Genomic DNA, 18,226 nt, shown 5'->3' on the forward strand with positions numbered 1-18,226 from the left:
TCTTCCTTCTCTGGGGAAGCCTTCCTTGAACTCTCAACTCAGGAGTTCCACCTACATCCCTGGTCAGCGTTCATCCTTCTTATCACAATTCTTTTTTTTTCTTTAATTTTTTCAGTTATTTATGTATTGGCTGCGCTGGGTCTTTGTTGCTGTGCACGGGCTTTCTCTAGCTGCAGCCAGCAGGGGCTACTCTCTCGCGGTGGCGTGCAGGCTTCTCACTGATGTGGCTTCCCCTGTAGTTGAGCACGGGCTCTAGGGTGCGGGCTCAGTAGATATGGCGCATGGGCTTAGCTCCCCAAGGCATGGGATCTTCCTGGACTGGGGATCAAACTCATGTCTCCTGCATTGGCAGGCAGATTCTTAACCACTGGGCCACTAGAAGTCCACTTGTCGTCGTCGTCGTTGTTCAGTCACTCAGCTGTTTCTGATTCTTTGCAACCCCATGGACTGCAGCACGCCAGGCTTCCCTGTCCTTTACCATCTCCCAGACCTTGCTCAAACTCATGTCCATTGAGACAGTGATGCCATCCAACCATCTCATCCTCTGTCAACCCTTCTCCTCTTGCCTTCACTCTTTCCCAGCATCAGGGTCTTTTCCAATAAGTCAGCTCTTCGCATCAGGTAGCCAAAGTATTGAAGCTTCAGCTTCACCATCCATCCTTCCAATGAATATTCAGGATTGATTTCCTTTCAGATTGACTGGTTGGATCTCCTTGCAGTCCAAGGGACTCTCAAGAGTCTTCTCAAGCACCACAGTTCAAAAGCATCAGTTCTTTGGTGCTCAGCCTTCTTTAAGGTCCAACTCTCATATCCATACATGACTACTGGAAAAACCATACCTTTGACTATATGGACCTTTGTCAGCAAAGTAATGTCTCTGCTTTTTAATATGCTGTCTAGGTTTGTCATAGCTTTTCTTCCAAGGAACAAGTGTCTTCCTCATCACAATTCTTATCACGTGGTATTGCAGTGCAATTGCTTGTCTCCTCTCCCAGACTACACAGTGCCTGAGGGCAGGGGCCATAATCTGTCTTCTTCACTGTGGTATCCCCACAGCTAGCACAGGGCCAGCAGAGACACCTATGTATTTGATGAAAACAACTTGAAGCACTCAGGGTGAGGATGAACGATCGCTGGTCAGAATTTGCTATAGAAGATTTTCTCCACTCCAGAAGTATTGATATTTGGGGCCAGATAATTCTGTTGTTGGGGTCTGTCCTGTACATTGTAGGACACTGAGCAGCAGCCCTAGTTTTTAAAACAAGATGCCAGCAGCAGCCCCCTCCCCCAAGCTGTGACAACCAGAAATGTCCCCATTGGCCTAAGAGTTCCCTCAATGGTGGGCAAAACTGTCCATGTTAAGAACTATTATAAAGGGATTCTTATATAGAATATTCTGGAATATTCTGTACTGCTTCTCTCAACCCTAAATTCTTCATTTTAAGGAAAGCAGTAGGCATTTGGTCAATAGCCTCCTAGAATGGGGCTCAGAAGGAGAGCTGCTTTCCTTGTGTGAGGAGGTGGACATGAACAGGCTCCTGGTGGGGTGTGGTGAGCGGTGAGGAGCGAGGCAGGTGGAGAGGACGTTTAGGGTTATGGTTAAGGGCGTACGTTCTGAAGATACAAGACACTGGGGTCAAATCCTAATTCTCTGATTTACTTGTTACATGACCTTTGGCAAATTATTCAGCCTCTTTACTGCTCACATCAAGCTCCATGTTCTTAGCATGTGTCCCATGGGGTGGTTGTGAAGATTAAATAACTAATAGGTGGTATGAAGTGCTCAGTAAAAGATAGCAGTAATAATGGCTGTTATTTTCCTGATAGGTGACAATTCCAAACCCCTCACTCCGCCGCTGCAGCCCCAAACACTGAGGCTGTGTTCCCTCACTGGACAGTCCTTGCACATCATGGTCTGTCAGCATCGCATCATCCAAGGAGCTTGTTAAAAATACATGTTACCAAGTGCAAACTTAGGCTTACAAAATCAGACCCTCTGAAGCTGGGAACTGGGAACCTGCATTTTTAAAATATGAGCACTGGGACTTCGCTTGCAAAGAAATAGAGGAAAACAACAGAATGGGAAAGACTAGAGATCTCTTCAAGAACATTAGAGATACCAAGGGGACATTTCATGCAAAGATGGGCTCGATAAAGGACAGAAATGGTATGGACCTAACAGAAGCAGAAGATATTAAGAAGAGGTGGCAAGAATACACAGAAGAACTGTACAAAAAAGATCTTCACGACCCAGATAATCACGATGGTGTGATCACTCATCTAGAGCCAGACATCCTGGAATGTGAAGTCAAGTGGGCCTTAGAAAGCATCACTATGAACAAAGCTAGTGGAGGTGATGGAATTCCAGTTGAGCTATTTCAAATCCTGAAAGATGATGCTGTGAAAGTGCTGCACTCGATATGCCAGCAAATTTGGAAAACTCAGCGGTGGCCACAGGACTGGAAAAGGTCAGTTTTCATTCCAATCCCAAAGAAAGGCAATGCCAAAGAATGCTCAAACTACCGCACAATTGCACTCATCTCACACACTAGTAAAGTAATGCTCAAAATTCTCCAAGCCAGGCTTCAGCAATACGTGAACCGTGAACTTCCAGATGTTCAAGCTGGTTTTAGAAAAGGCAGAGGAACTAGAGATCAAATTGCCAACATCCGCTGGATCATGGAAAAAGCAAGAGAGTTCCAGAAAAACATCTATTTCTACTTTATTGACTATGCCAAAGCCTTTGACTGTGTGGATCACAATCAACTGTGGAAAATTCTGAAAGAGATGGGAATACCAGACCACCTGACCTGCCTCTTGAGAAATCTGTACGCAGGTCAGGAAGCAACAGTTAGAACTGGACATGGAACAACAGACTGGTTCCAATAGGAAAAGGAGTACGTCAAGGCTGTATATTGTCACTCTGCTTATTTAACTTATATGCAGAGTACATCAGGAGAAACGCTGGACTGGAAGAAACACAAGCTGGAATCAAGATTGCCGGGAGAAATATCAATAACCTCAGATATGCAGATGACACCACCCTTATGGCAGAAAGTGAAGAGGAACTAAAAAGCCTCTTGATGAAGGTGAAAGAGGAGAGTGAAAAAGTTGGCTTAAAAAAAAAAAGAAAAGAAAAAGTTGGCTTAAAGCTCAACATTCAGAAAATGAAGATCATGGCATCACTTCATGGGAAATAGATGGGGAAACAGTGGAAACAGTGTCAGACTTTATTTTTTTGGGCTCCAAAATCACTGCAGATGGAGACTGCAGCCATGAAATTAAAAGATGCTTACTCCTTGGAAGGAAAGTTATGACCAACCTAGATAGCATATTCAAAAGCAGAGACATTACTTTGTCAACAAAGGTCTGTCTAGTCAAGGCTATGATTTTTCCTGTGGTCATGTATGGATGTGAGAGTTGGACTGTGAAGAAGGCTGAGTGCCGAAGAATTGATGCTTTTGAAGTGTGATGTTGGAGAAGACTCTTGAGAGTCCCTTGGACTGCAAGGAGATCCAACCAGTCCATTGTGAAGGAGATCAGCCCTGGGATTTCTTTGGAGGGAATGATGCTGAAGCTGAAACTCCAGTACTTTGGTTACCTCATGCGAAGAGTTGACTCATTGGAAAAGGCTCTGATGCTGGGAGGGATTGGGGGCAGGAGGAGAAGGGGACGACAGAGGATGAGATGGCTGGATGGCATCACTGACTCGATGGATATGAGTCTGAGTGAACTCCGGGAGTTGGTGCTGGACAGGGAGGCCTGGCGTGCTGCGATTCATGGGGTTGCAAAGAGTCGGACACGACTGAGCGGCTGAACTGAAGTGAACTGGGACTTCGATGGTAGTCCAATGGTTAAAATCCGCCTGCCAACGCAGGGGACACGGGTTCGATCCCTGGTCTGGGAAGATCCCACGTGCCATAGAGAGACTAAGCCTGTGCGCTACCACTACTGAGCCCGCACCCTAGAGCTTGTGCTCCACAAGAGAAGCTACTGCAATAAGCAGCCTGCTCACGGCAACTAGAGAAAGGCTATACACAGCAGACTCAGCGCAACCAAAAATAATTTTTTTTTTTAAAAAAGGGAGTACCTAAGGTGACTCTGTTGCCTACTAAAGTTTGAGAACCACTGCAGTAAGGACGGCTGGGAGTGATGACTTTGTGCCGTGAAGAATGAGCATGTTATGTTCAGTATCGCCTCTGATCTACTAAGACAGGAAGCATGTTGCCATTTCGGAAAGTCTTCTACTAAAGTTGGCTCAAGAGCCAGCCCTTGCCTTCTGTGCCTCAACTCTGCTCACATCCCTGGGTCCTTTACCTGCCTATCTCCCCAACCAGCCCTGACATCTGCAAACAGTCCATCAGCAGCTACAACCCCAACACTGAGACTGTACTGTGTCGCTGTAGACTGGCATCAAGCGTGCCCTAAGATCTTCCTTTCCTTTTCATTGCTGTGTTAGCTCAGTCCTTACCAGTGGCTTTTGGTCTCAGTTTCCCTGCCTGGCACTCGGGTCCTAAACTGAGATTGCCAGGACCTGAATCTTTTTCTCAAGATCTTAGCTTTCTTGAAGGACAGGGAAGCCTGTCGTGGTGCAATGAGTTGGACATGACTTAGTGACTGAACAACAAAAAAGCATTTGGAAGGTCCCAGCACACAGGAGGCGGTCTCTCAATGTTACTCTCTGTATTTTTGCTCCCACCCTCTCCAGTAATACATGGACCATCACCTGTGGTCTTTGCTGCTGGACCGAATCACTGTGTCTCTTTGGTGACTCCTCAGAGGTTAGCCTCATCACTGCAGCAATTCTCTGCAATTCCTGTCCCACCAAAATCCTGCTTCTTTCTCTGTCCACACTACTGAGGTCCCAGCCTTGCCGCTGAACCCATCTGTTCAGTTCAGTTCAGTTGCTCAGTTGTGTCTGACTCTTTGTGACCTGCATGGCACTGCAGCATGCCAGGCTTCCCTGTCCATTACCAACTCCCAAAGCCTGTTCAAACTCATGTCCATCGAGTTGGTGATGCCATCTAACCATTTCATCCTCTGTCGTCCCCTTCTCCTCCTGCCCTCAATCTTTCCCAGCATCAGGGTCTTTTCAAATGAGCCAGTTCTTCGCATCAGGTGGCCAAAGTATTGGAGTTTCAGCTTCAGCATCAGTCCTTCCAATGAATATTCAGGACTGATTTCCTTTAGGATGGACTGGTTGGATCTCCTTCCTGTCCAAGGGGACTTTCAAGAGTCTTCTCCAGCACCACAGTTCAAAAGCATCAATACTTCAGTGCTCAGCCTTCTTTACGGTTCAACTCTCACATCCATCCACGATTACTGGAAAAACCATAGCTTTGATTAGACCAACCTTTGTTGGCAAAGTAATGTCTCTGCTTTTTAGTATGCTGTCTAGGTTGGACATAGCTTTTCTTCCAAGGAGCAAGCATCTTTTAATTTCATGGCTGCAGTCACCATCCGCAGTGATTTTGGAGTCCCCCAAAATAAAGTCTCTCACTGTTGAAAAGAACCCATCTGAGTTATAACTGATTTTTTAAAACTTCAGACTTGAGGGCTTAACCATGCAGTTTATCTAGAAAATGCAGTCGTTGATAAATAATTTAAAGATTATCTAATTTAACAAGCTTATTTTGCCAGACAGAAAAATTCAGCTGAGGGAGAAACGACTTATCCAAAATCACAGAGCAAGTTGGTGGAGGAGCTGCAAACAGCCTAATGGCCCTGCCTCCCAGGAGCATTCCTGCTGCCGTGCTACACCCTCCACACTAGCTCTGGTTTGCCTCCAAACGCTGTGTTGTTTTTTTTCCCCACTTACAGCCAGTCTAAAAAGGGCTCTCAGGATCGCCCACAACACCCAACTTAGCTTCTTGACAAACACCTTAATGGCGCAGCATTGCCTCTTGGCTGCCACCATCTCTTGAGTGGGTGGTAAGTGCACTAGCGGGAATTCCCTGGCGCTCTGTAGTGTCCTTGGCCCACTCCCAGGAGGCCACCACAAGCCAGAGAGTTGCCCTGCCCAGGGAGGTGGCACACTTGGGGTTTTGGGTCAGCCCTGGGATGTCTGAGTTTCCCGGTTCTGGGCAGGCCTCCTTCCAAGGCCAGGCGTATAGCCACGCACTCATTCACTCTCTGAGAAGCGAGGGCCCTTGTCTTCCTTGTCCTTTCCAGTGCCTTCCTGTAAATCCGCCGTGTTTTCTGTCCTCGGGCTTGACTTATTGATGAGTTTAGACAAGGGAAGAGGGTAGACAAAGACCGTGGTCAGGCCTAAGTTTCTCAACTGAAACGCAGACGGCTGAAGTAGACAACCTCTAAGTAATTATATAAGGTTCTATTACTTTAGGTTAATTAGATTGAGCGTGGAGCAGATCCTCTGGTTCCTCACCGCCAGTCTTAAAGTCCGAGCTCCTCAGCCCAGCACTCACAAGCCTCACAGTCTGATGCCAGTGCACCCTAGCCTCTGACTTGTACGCCCCACCCTTCTACTGCCCACCCCACGGGCCCCTCCTCAAGCTATTGACCTACTTGTGTTGCCTGAACACAGCCTGTAAGTTCCTTTCTCTGTCTTTTTTCACTCCCTCTCCCTAGAAGGCCTTTCCTACATGGATACTGGTCACTCTCTGATGATCTATTAGGTATCCTTAGAAAGGCAACCTGAATGCCACTTCACCTGGGAGGACTATCCAGGGTTAAATGGATTTCCTCTGAGCTCCAGAGCTTCCTTGGTAGCTCAGTTGATAAAGAATCTGCCTGCAATGCAGGAGACCTGGGTTCGATCCCTGCTTGGGGAAGATCCCCTGGAGAAGGAAATGGTAACCTACTCCAGTATTCTTGCCTGGGAAATCCACTGGTCAGAGGAGCCTGGCAGGCTACAGTCCTTGGGGTCCCAAGAGTCAGTCATGACTTAGTGACTAAACCACCACCACCACCTCTGTGTTCCCATGTATACCTGTTGCTTACAGTGTCTTTCATAAATGGTGGTCTCCATGCCTGTCAGTGCCACTGAACTCTTATTCATGGAGCTTACTGGAGGGGGAGGTAGACATGCAGAGACGAAATGCTTTATTCCAACGGTGATAAGTAGAATGAGGGAAAAGGAGAAGGTGTTGGGAAAGAAAGCCAGTGACACGGGACTTCCCTGGTGGTCCAATGGCTAAGACTCTGTGCTCCCAGTGCAGGGGGCCCAGATTCAATCCCTGGTCAGGGAACTAGATCCCACATGCCACAACTAAAGATCCCACATACAGCAGCAAAGATCAAAGATCCTTCATTGCCACAATTAAGACCCGGTGTGGTTAAATAAATAAAATTATATATAAAAAAAGTAAGTATGTGACAGGAGATCTTGACCTCCTGGAGGATGTATCATCTCAGCTGAGACCTGTATACGAGCGAAAGAGGTCAAGGTGAAGGTCAAAGAATGAGCACTCCTGGAAAAGAATATCTTATTGAATTCCTGAATGGGAAGAAGCCTGCATATTAGGAAAAGAGAAAGAAGGCCAGGATAGCTGGAGATTACTGAAAACTGAAACTGTTAGTCACTCAGGCGTGTCCGACTCTTTGTGACCCCATGAGCTGTAGCCCACTAGGCTCCTCTGTCCATGGGATTTCCCACGCAAGAATACTGGAGTGGGTTGCCCTTTCCTTCTCCAGGGGATCTTCTGGACCCAGGGATTGAACCCAGGTCTCCTGCACTGCAGGCAGATTCTTTACTGTCTGAGCCACCACAGAAACCTAACCTCTCAGGGAGGTTACTGAGAAGCTGGTATAAAAGGGAGCAGAGAGCTAGGGAGGATTTGGTGATGCAGGGCCTCAGAGGCCTGGTGTTGGGTACAAGGGCTTCATGATACTGTTTGTTATACTTTCAACATGTGTTTGAAATTTTTCCATAATAAGAATGACGAGAACTGGCTGTTGTATAGCAATATTAGTTTAGCCTTTACCTTAAAAATCGTTTTTAGCAAAGTGAAAGTGGAAGTCACATATCAGATGTTTTTGTTTAAAATTTTTTTAAATTAAATATTGCAAGCATTCAGAAAGGCATAAAAATAGCTTTTCTTTTTTTAAAGCCTTGGATAATCACCTATTGGCTTTGTTAAATCTTGGCTTTGCCATATTTGCTTCAGATATAACTGGCCCCTGTGTAGATTTATTTTTAAAAGGTCACTCTGGCTGCCACGGGAAGAAGGATAAGAAGTGGGCAAGAGAGGCTGATCAGGTAGGAAGTTTCTGGAAGCCAGACGAGACAGGATGGAAGTTTAAAGTGGAGACAGTGGTGGTGGAGAGAAGCAGTTACAGGGACAATTGGTCCAGGAGGTGGACGTGCTAGGCTCGCTGCTGGTTCTCCTGAGGCAGGTGAGGGGAAGATGAAGGGAAGGATACCTCTTTCTGGTCCACTGCTTTTGGAGCACAGAGAATGGTGTGCGTGTGAGTGTTTGTGGTACAGAAGTGTTTTAAAATTATTGCTAACAAAGTTGTTAATAACCATGCTTTGTTTTCTCTACCTTGTTTCTTATAACAATGTGTCTGATCTTTGAGAAAATATTATCTTTTATAAACATGACTTTGCTGTTATCCCATAGGTCATCAAAGCCTAGTTCCAAATTGTCCTTTAAAACGAATGCATGAGACTTCCCTGGTGGTCCAGTGGTTAAGACTCCTCACTCCAAATGCAGGGTTTGATCCCTGGTCAGGGAACTAGATCCTACCATGTTGCAACTAAAGATTCTGCATGCCCCAAATGAAGATTGAAGATCCCATGTGCTGCAACTAAGACCCAGTACAGTCAGATAAATAAATAAACACATTTTTTAAAAAAAATGAATGTATGAAGTAATGTGGAGAAGGCAATGGCACCCCACTCCAGTACTCTTGCCTGGAAAATTCCATGGACGGAGGAGCCTGGTAGGCTGCAGTCCATGGGGTCGCAAAGAGTCGGACACGACTGAGCGACTTCACTTTCACTTTTCACTTTGATGCACTGGAGAAGGAGATGGAAACCCACTCCAGTGTTCTTGCCTAGAGAATCCCAGGGACAGGGGAGCCTGGTGGGCTGCCATCTATGGGGTCGCACAGAGTCGGACATGACTGAAGTGACTTAGCTGCAGCATGAAGTAATGATGAAGAAACACCAGGGAAAAACTTGAACAAAATCAATCCTGAGGTCCAGTGAAACCAAAAGATTTGTTCCAGAATCACTCCACTGGGGAAGGCCAGAACTGGGGTGCACAGCTTTTATCCACACACCAGAACAGGAACACAGACCTGGGTTGTGCTAAGGAAGCTGAAAGAGCCCAGCAGGGGCCAGCACCCAGCCCCACTTGGCCTTGGTGCCTCCACCCACTCAGCACGGCTCTGAGGCGCTGAGCAGGTCACTTCTCTGCTCAGAAACCTTTTATGACTCCCCTCAGCCTTTGGACAAAAGCCAATTTCACAATCTGCTCTTAGCCTCCCTTTCCAGACTTTTCTCAAACATTCTTACTGGAAACAGCAGTAAGTCAAGGCCTCAAGCACATCCAATTCTCCACCATGTCCTAAATATGCCCCACACTTCTGTGGAGCCTTGGCCATGTTTTCTCTCTCTGTGAACTCCCCCACTCACCATTCTTTGTCCTTGTCCTTCCTCAAAGTTTCATCTTTGATACAACCTTCTTTCTAGAACATTCCCTGACCTCCCCAACCACATCTCCTCCTGTTTTGGTGCTTGCCCAGACCTTGTTTAAACTTCTAGCACACATTCATCCTTCTTCAAAAAAGGTACTGACTTTTGCATGCCAACCACAATTTTTGTTTTCTACTTTTTAAAAAATTCATTTTTTAACTGGAGTATAATTGCTTTACAATGCTGTGTTAGTTTTTATGGTACAACAAAGTGAATCAGCTATATGTATATACATATTCCCTCCCTCTTGAGCCTCCCACCCTCCCAGGTCATCACAGAGACCCAGCTGAGGCCCCTGTGCTGAACAGCTGCTTCCCAGCGGCTACTTATTCTGCACGTGGTGTGTATGCGTCACTGCTACTTTTCCACTTGTCCCACCGTCTCCTTCCCCTGCCATGGACACAAGTCCGTTCTCTATGTTTGCGCTTTTATTCTTACCCTGCAAATAGGTTCATCTGTACCATTCCAACCACTCTGAAAAGAAGTTGGTCCAGGGGACTCCAGCAGTTAAGAATTCACCTTCCAATGCAGGGAACTCAGATTTGATCCCTGGTGAGGGAACTAGGATCTCACGTGCTAAAGCACAACTAGGTCTGCATGCAGCAAATACTGAGCCTACCTGCCTCAATTACGACCTGATGCAGCCATACATATACAAATATTAAAAAAAAAAAGTAGGTGGGGGACACAGATAATATAATCAATTAAAAAATATTTATCAAGTATCTAGAATGTGCCAGGCAGACACTGTGCTAGGTGTCATCGGCTGCAGTCTTCTTAAGAATTGGTTCCTCTGGTTTTGAGTCTAAACTCTACCATATCATAAAGCTAGATGTTTCCTAAGATTAACCTCTATGGTACTATTATAATTTACTTTTATTTGCTCTAAAACTATCTCCTTCAATGAGTGGAGTGGCTAAAGGCTACTCCAGAATATTGCAGAACAGGACAGTTTAGTATAGAGGGGAAAACACTCAGATCTGGGACAGAAAACCCTGTTTCTGGTCCTTGCTTTATTGTTTATTAGCTCCACGTAGGTCCCTGGACAACGTGTGGATAAGTCACATCTCTCTCTGAGTCTCCATTTGCTCCTCTATAAAATGAGGATGATATCTTCCCTGTCTACCTCATGGTGCTGTTGCCAGGATCAAATGGGGCCACATGCATGAAAGCATCTGGAAAGTGCAAAGCACTGTAAGATATGAGGCTGTTAAAGTGACAGGAAAAAACACAGTCATAATAAGAGAAAATGAATGAAAGATACAGCAGATTAGACTCAAGTTAGGCAAAAGAAAGAACTTCCTCGTGGTGAAAAATTTTTCTGAATAGCTGCTTTTAGGGAAAGCATTACACTTTTTATTTATTTGTTTAATTTTTGGCTGCAATGAGTGGCATGCAGGATCTTAATTCCCCAAGCAGGGATCGAACCCGTGGCCTATGCAGTGGGAGAACGGAGTCCTAGCCACTGGACCACCAGGGAAATCCCTGAGAAGTTATTTTTTTCAGACAAGAATGAAGATATATTGGAAGCTATTGATCACATTGAAATAAATTTTTGGCTTGGGAATTTGTTAGCGCTTCCCATCCCTAGACTTAGGTGGCTAGGTGGTATTCTGAGAATACAGAAGATGCAGGAGACATGAGTTCAATCCCTGGGTCAGGGAGATCCCCTGGAGGAGAAAATGGCAACCCACTGCTGTATTCTTGCCTGGAAAATTCCATGGACATAGGAGCCTGGTGGACTACACCCCAGGGGGTCGGTCACAAAGAACTGGACATGACTGAGCATGCACACGTACATATGCACCCCTAGACTCACTCAGGGCTCTAACTTTTCTTGACTACAGGTGCAAATTGAGAACTTTCTCCATCTGCCCAGAGCAGACTCTCAAAACCAGTTGAGAGAGCAGGACTCCATTAATCCCTGGGACCTGGAGTCACCTTCTGTGCTCATGTGGCCAGTGGTGATGGGTTTACCCCTTTCTGCCTATAGCGACCTTCCTCAGAATTAAATTGGAAATTAGGAGGGCCAAAAATCTATTTGTGGGGCACTCAGCTAATAATAAGAGAAAGAGATGTTTTAAATAAACCAAATGCAGGAAGCCAGTTAGAGAATCAGTGGGACCACCCAAAGTGCAAAATATAAGAAAAAGACTCAAGAAAGCAAAGGAGAAAACAGATTGAATGAAACTGGGGGGGGGGGGGCCTTTGTCTTTTGGTGATAAAAGATTGGAAATATGAAATCAAAGCCGAGGATAGTGAAAATGCTTTCAACTAAGAAGTCAGGAGACCAAGGAAAAGTTCTTCTTCAGGCTTAGTGACCTTGGGCAACTTACAGCAATTCAAGAAATACCTGTTAAGCACTGCTGTGTGCTTTCTTGGTGATCTCTAAGGTCATGGCCACCTCTTAATTCCTCTCTATTGTATGCCACTTCCACTAGATGACAGCCTACCTGAAGAGTTGTGAAAGAAGGGTATCATCCTAGAACCATTGTCAAGAGGAATAACACCAATTTCATTGAAGGAAGGATAGGGAGGCAATGAATCTTATCCCTAAGAAGATTTTAGAAGGCATCCTGAGACCACAGGCCCGTGAGTGCCCATTTCAGATGCATGTAAGTCTTTGGCATACAGGATAAAGAGCAGAATTATGGGTTGCTTACTGAGTAATTAACCATGAGCACCGAGGGACTTCCCTGGTGGTCCAGTGGCTAAGACTTCACTTTCCAGTGCAGGGGGTGCAGGTTCCATCCCTGACTGGAGAACTAAGATCCCACATGCCTTGCTGTCAAAAAACCAAAACATAAGACAGAAGCAACATTGTAACAAATTCAATACAGACTTTTAAAATGGTCCAGGCTAAAACACAAACACACAAAACACCAACAATGAGCATCTAGAGTTGGGGACTGTGCTGAATCTAAAAACATAAAGTGGGGTGGTGGTGGTGAGGGGGTAAAATAAGTAAATAAAAACATAAAATGCTTTGGTTGGGGAAGGTCCTGCCTAAGAACACAACTTTTTTCCCCCTAAATGATGTTTACATTTTTTTTTTTAAATAACAAACTGTCTGGAGCTGCCTCAAAGTGCTCCTCTGAGAAACGAGAAGAAAATGCCTACAGAAGTCAGGGAAAGTTTCCTAGAGAGCAGGGCTTAAGCTGGAACTTTAAGAAAGGAGGCAGACAGATGCGGGGAGGTACAGACGTAAACAGCATGCGTAAATGTCCAGGGAAACACGGGTAGCTTGTCTTAGGATAAAGAAGAGATGAGCTTGTCTGGAGTAAAGATGTGTATGGATGAACAGGGGGAAAGGCAGCTTCTAGTGAGGAGGTAGGGAGAAGTCAGACAACAGAAACTTTAAAAGATAGAGCGAGGACTAAGCAATGTTATGTGTTGGCTGAAAAGCAACAATATTTCTATAAGGTTTCAATCACGTGATCCATTCGGATTCAGTGAGAGGATAATAGCGTGCAAATCATTCAGAGAAGCAGTGGATATAATTATCTTACAGGAAGTTTTGGATGATATATTAGAAATGGAATAGAATCTAAAAAATGGATTCATAGAATCCAAAAAATAGAATCTAAAAAAATTTCACAATGGAGTCATTGTGAAATTGAGGGTGATTTTTTTTTTTAAACCAAGGCCTGAGAACTCAGAGAGAGACAGAAAACAGTAGAAGAAAAGAAACAACAGGAAAATAGAAGGCAAGAAATAAACAGATGGATATAAATAAATAGATGGAGCTGGTCACGTCTCTAAATGAAGGGAGATTAAAAATGCAGGGGGCCCCAAGAGACCATGCCAGGACTTGTCTGATTTAAATTTTTTATAAGTGATCCAGAAGAAGTAGAGCAAAGTGAAAATTTCAGGACTGCAGATCGTATTAAGCCCTTTCAGGTAGGGGCATGCTCTGCCAAAGGACAGAGAGAGAGAGAGCATGCACTGAAGGAATATACTGAGTGGGATGCAAAATGGCAGATAAACGTCACCCTGGGGAAATGTAAGGTAACAATGTGCTCTGGTAAGAATAATCCACAGATAGGGTGTTGTGTTCCAGGCTATCAGTTTTGGCCCAGGAAAGGGATCAGGGAGCTGCTGAGGATTGTTTCCTAAAGGCAGTGTCCTAATATGTTGCGGTCAGGAAGGCTGACAAAATTATGCACACAAGTGGGAAGGGACCTAAAAACCAAAGAGGAAATCATTCTCTATTGTATAAGACGGGAAGGTCGCATATCTGGGGACAATGGTCAGGTTGACATCTATTGAAAGTTAAGGCCCAAGGATAGCTAGAAAAGGGCAACTAAAATGACTCAGAGAATGAATGTGGCTATTCTAGAGGTGGTCTATTGTAAGGGGGAAACTTAAGCATGAAAAAACAAAGGCTAAGAGAGGTGGAATAATCAAAGCCTCTATAAAACTGATAAAAATAAGGAGTAAGTAGCACTACTCTCTCTTCAGATCCTAACATATTCAAACAAAGAGCTTGTTCTTAATGCTTGAAATATCACAGGAATAAACGGGTTTCAAAGTTGCAATCATTTAGCCCCATCTCTTTGTTGTTGTTGAGTTGCTAAGTCGTGTCTGACTCTTTATAGCCCCGTGGACTGTAGCCTGCCAGGCTCCTCTGTCCTTGGGATTTTCCAGGCAAGAATATTGGAGTGGGTTGCCATTTCCTTCTTCAAGGGATCTTCCCGACCCAGGGATCAAACCCTTGGCTCCTGCCATGTCTCCTACATTGCAGGCAGATTCTTTACCACTGAGCCACCGGGGAAGCCCCTCTCTTTTTGTATTAGAGATGGTAAAGTTCAGGAAGGAAATGGCCCAAGGTCACAGAAACCATGGTAGGATTAGAAGCCCAGGCCTCTTAAATCCCAGACTGGGGTCTTTCCATCTTACCCTGTGCAACCGGGAAGACTAAAGGAATTCTACTTTTTATAGGGTATAAACTCATGAAATGCATCACTTTGAGATCAAATAAAGCTGAAAACACAAACAGGCTAAGGAAAGTTTTCACTCAAAGTCAACAACAATTATAAGGCCTTTGGAAGAAAACTACCAGCAAGACTAAAGACTTTCTACACACTTTGATTTGGGGGAATCATATACCTCTTGACAATCTGAAGAAATCTAAGGATTCTCTCCAAGAAAAACACATTTGCACATGCAAACATAATTTTATACAAGATTTCAGACTCCGGTCCCCAGTTAAGAATCCTTGTTCTGGCAGATTCTTCTGAATAGACTGCTTCAACAAACACACTCCATCTCTTATGATAAGTGAGGCAATTACTCTGATATTCTTCATCAAAAAACAAACAGCCCACCCCACCCCACTCCCAAACCTACTGTCTCAATCTCACTTATCAGAATTGCTATAGGTTGGGAGAGACCAAAGAAATTACCTAGTCCAATGCCCCTGCCCCGACTTGTGTGACACAGGATAATGTCATAGTTAAATATGTGGGGGAAAAAAATTGTGGAGACTAGAATCAGCCTGCCTAGGTTAGAATTCCAACTCCATCACTCACTAGCTGTGTGACCTTGGGCAAGTTACTTAGTTCTTGGAGTCTATATCCTCATCTGTAAAATGAAAATAATTACAATTATCTCGTAGTTAGGAGGCTTAAACGAGATAATTCTTATAAAACTTAGCACCAGGCCTGGCACATAGTGAGCGCTCAGTAAACGCTAGCTGGCATGATTGTTATTATTATGCTTGTATCCATGCAGGTATTATGCATGCATCCATCCAATCCCCTCCCGGAGCTTTTGCTTGCACATGTCTGTGATGAGCAGCTCATCGCCTCCCAAGCTGGTTGAGCAGCTCCGATTGTTACAAACTTGTTCCGGTATAGAGCGAAATCTGCCTTCTTGCAACCCTTACCCCCGCTCCTGTGGGCCCTAGTTCTGTCCTGTGGGGCCACGCAGAGCAAGTCTATCCTTCCTCCACGTGACAGCCCTTCAGATAGGAAGACAGTGATCGAGTCCTTCCCCGGTCCCCCGCCAACCCACCCCCCCTAATCTTCCCGTCTCCAGCTCGAACATCCTCGGCTTCTCCCAACCCACAACAGACTGGCTGCGCTTACTATTTACTCCCAGGCGTTGTACGGTTTCCCTCACACATAGTCATGCAGGCCACACACCCCACCGCCGCCACAACAATCCCGACCCTCCCGCTCCGCCCCCGCCCGCTGCCCCTGTCCGCGGTGCTGAAGCGGCTCCGGGCCCCGCGGGCCTGCGCGGCCCTCACCGGCCCCCGCCCTGGGTCTCTAGCCCGGACCCCAGGCGTCGACCCCCGGCGCGCCACCTCCGCGCCCCCGGCCCCGGTGCTGCCCCCCGCCCTGCCCGGAAGCCCCGAGCCCGCAGCCCGGCCCGGCGCGGCAGCCCCACCTGCCCGGCGAAGGGCGCCTCCGCCTCGGCCGCCCGCGCCGCCCGGTCCCCGGGCCCCGCCGCCGCCGCCGCCGCCGCCCGCGCGGCGCCCGGGAGGCAGCAGAGCGCGGGCAGCAGCAGCAGCAGCCGCCCCGGGGCCCGCCAGCGGCTGCAGCGCGGGGCCAGGCCCAGCGGCGGCGGCGGCCCCGGCGCGGCGCGGCCGCCCCGGCTCTTCGGCATCCCGGCGGCGGGGCCCGGCCGCCCGGCTGCGATGGCGGCGGCGGCGGCGGCTCCGGCCGGGTCCTCCCGCTGCAGCCGCTGCGGAGCCGCCGAGTCACCGCGCCGCGGACACGCGCCCGGCCCGCCTGTCTCCGCCGCCGCCGCCTCGGCCGCCAGCGCGCCCCCGCCTCCGCGCGCCCCGCCCCGGCGGGGGGCGGCCAGGGGCGCGGGGGCAGCACCCAGGCGGGACCCGCGCGGCCGGCGGCACCGGACCAGCCTCGGGACGCGAGCCGAGGAGTGGCTCTCGGTGCGGGTCGCAGAGGCCAAAAGAACAGCTCCGGAGGCAGGGTCCAAAGAGATGGAACTGGAGGAGGGGGCCCGAGGGGCAGCCCTGTGGGAGGGGGAAGAAGCTAAATAAATAATCCTGGAAACAGAACCGCGCCATGGCTCTGGGGGAGGATATCTGGGATTGGGGGTCCGAAGCCAAAGGCTTAGTCTTGGGAGAGAGGGTCTGAGGTGAGGCGAGGGGTGACACGGCAGGCGGGGGTCTGGGCCTGGCAGAGAGGAGTGAGGCGCTGCCCTGGGGTAACGGTGAGGTTGGAGGGAATGAGCTGAAGAAATAGCCCTGGAGAAGAGGGTCTGAGAAGGTGGCAGTGGAGAAGGGAGGGCAGGGAGGGTGAGAGACTAAAGAATAAACCTGAGGAGCGTTTCAGGGGGTAGACCTGGAGACATTAGGTGACAATAAGGTGAAGCTCATTCTCTCACTCCCAGAGGGAGAGACATCAACCAGACATCTTTCGTCCAAAACCACCCGTATTTATCGAACACTTTCTATATATACATGTAGGGCTCTGGGCTACTTGGGATTAGAAGAGAAAAAAAAGAGGCCGGTTCCCTGAAGTGTAGAGGTTTATAGTTTGGTGAGAAAACTTAACTGGGCGGCAAAAAAAGTGTCAAAAAACATACATGCAGCTGCTCCAGGGATCAAAAGGGACTTGATGGGGTGGTGAAGTCAGGACAGCCATTACTGGGGTCAGGTGGGGCGACTCTGGGTAAGCCTTGAAGGAAAAGTCAAATTTACACGAGGGAAGGGGAATGGAGAAGGCGGGATATTGGGCAGGAAGGTAAGGGTATATAAGATATGGTTGGGCCAGTAGATCTGTTTCTCTGAAGCACAGGGTTTTCCCATAGGAAAGTGCTGGGAAGTAGGGAAATAGTCCAAGACTGTAAATCCTAGGGGAATGGATTATGTTCTGAAGGGCAATGGGAGTGGTGGTGATTGAAGGCTTTTTTGAGCAGGATGGTGTGTGGAAAATGGTGTTTTATGGTTACCTGTAATTTGGAGGTGTCAGGCTTTGGAGTCAGATCCATGTTCAGATCTTGACTCTGTTCCATTTTTATAGAATGATGCTGATATTACTGCATAAGGTTGCTGTAAGGATGAAGTGCTTGGCACCTAGTAGGTGTTGCATATTAGTTCCCCTCCCAGTGTACAAAATAATGACCAGAAGAGGCAGAGAGATTAGTTGGGAGATTACTGGAACTGTCTAGATACAAGGAAATGATGGTAACAGACAGAATTAGCACTTATTGAATGCCTACCATGTATCAAGTACTGGTTTAAACCCTTTAATGTTTTGTATCTCTAACCACGTTTCATAAGTGGCAGAGCCAAAGCAATCTGATTGCATAACTGTTTTTTTTTTTTCCCTTTTAGAATGGGGCCATAAAAAAAGAAATTTAAGAGATATTGAACAAAGGAGAGAAGGAAAGGAGTTTGGAGTAATGGCAAACCCAGAAAGATGGGTGATGATATCTTTGCAGACTTGTCCTAAGGAGGAACAGGCTTGAGGGAATCAACAAGGAGTTTGGTTTTAGGCTTGCTGCGGTTGAGGTGACCCCTGAGATGGGTACAGCAATGAGTTCAGAGGAGGGTGGAGAATAGATATTTTGGAAACATCCAGGTTAGTATGA

At 47.0% G+C, this 18,226-nt stretch overlaps 1 protein-coding gene across 1 annotated transcript in view; it reads right to left on the reverse strand.

Moving 5' to 3' along the window:
* Positions 1–16,588, reverse strand: part of MMP24 (matrix metallopeptidase 24) — a 55,324-nt gene extending 38,736 nt beyond the window's left edge. Inside the window, exon 1 of the mRNA XM_086332191.1 lies at positions 16,055–16,588. Coding sequence (XP_086188317.1) covers positions 16,055–16,273 — 219 coding nt within the window. The 5' untranslated portion in view covers positions 16,274–16,588. The remainder of the gene's footprint in view (positions 1–16,054) is intronic.
* Positions 16,589–18,226: the final 1,638 nt, after the last annotated feature.

Source organism: Bos grunniens, chromosome 13 (genome assembly GCF_055505025.1).
Source record: "Bos grunniens cultivar Pamir isolate PY7600 chromosome 13, Bosgru_T2T1.0, whole genome shotgun sequence".
In the NCBI taxonomy this organism is placed as follows: domain Eukaryota; kingdom Metazoa; phylum Chordata; class Mammalia; order Artiodactyla; family Bovidae; genus Bos; species Bos grunniens.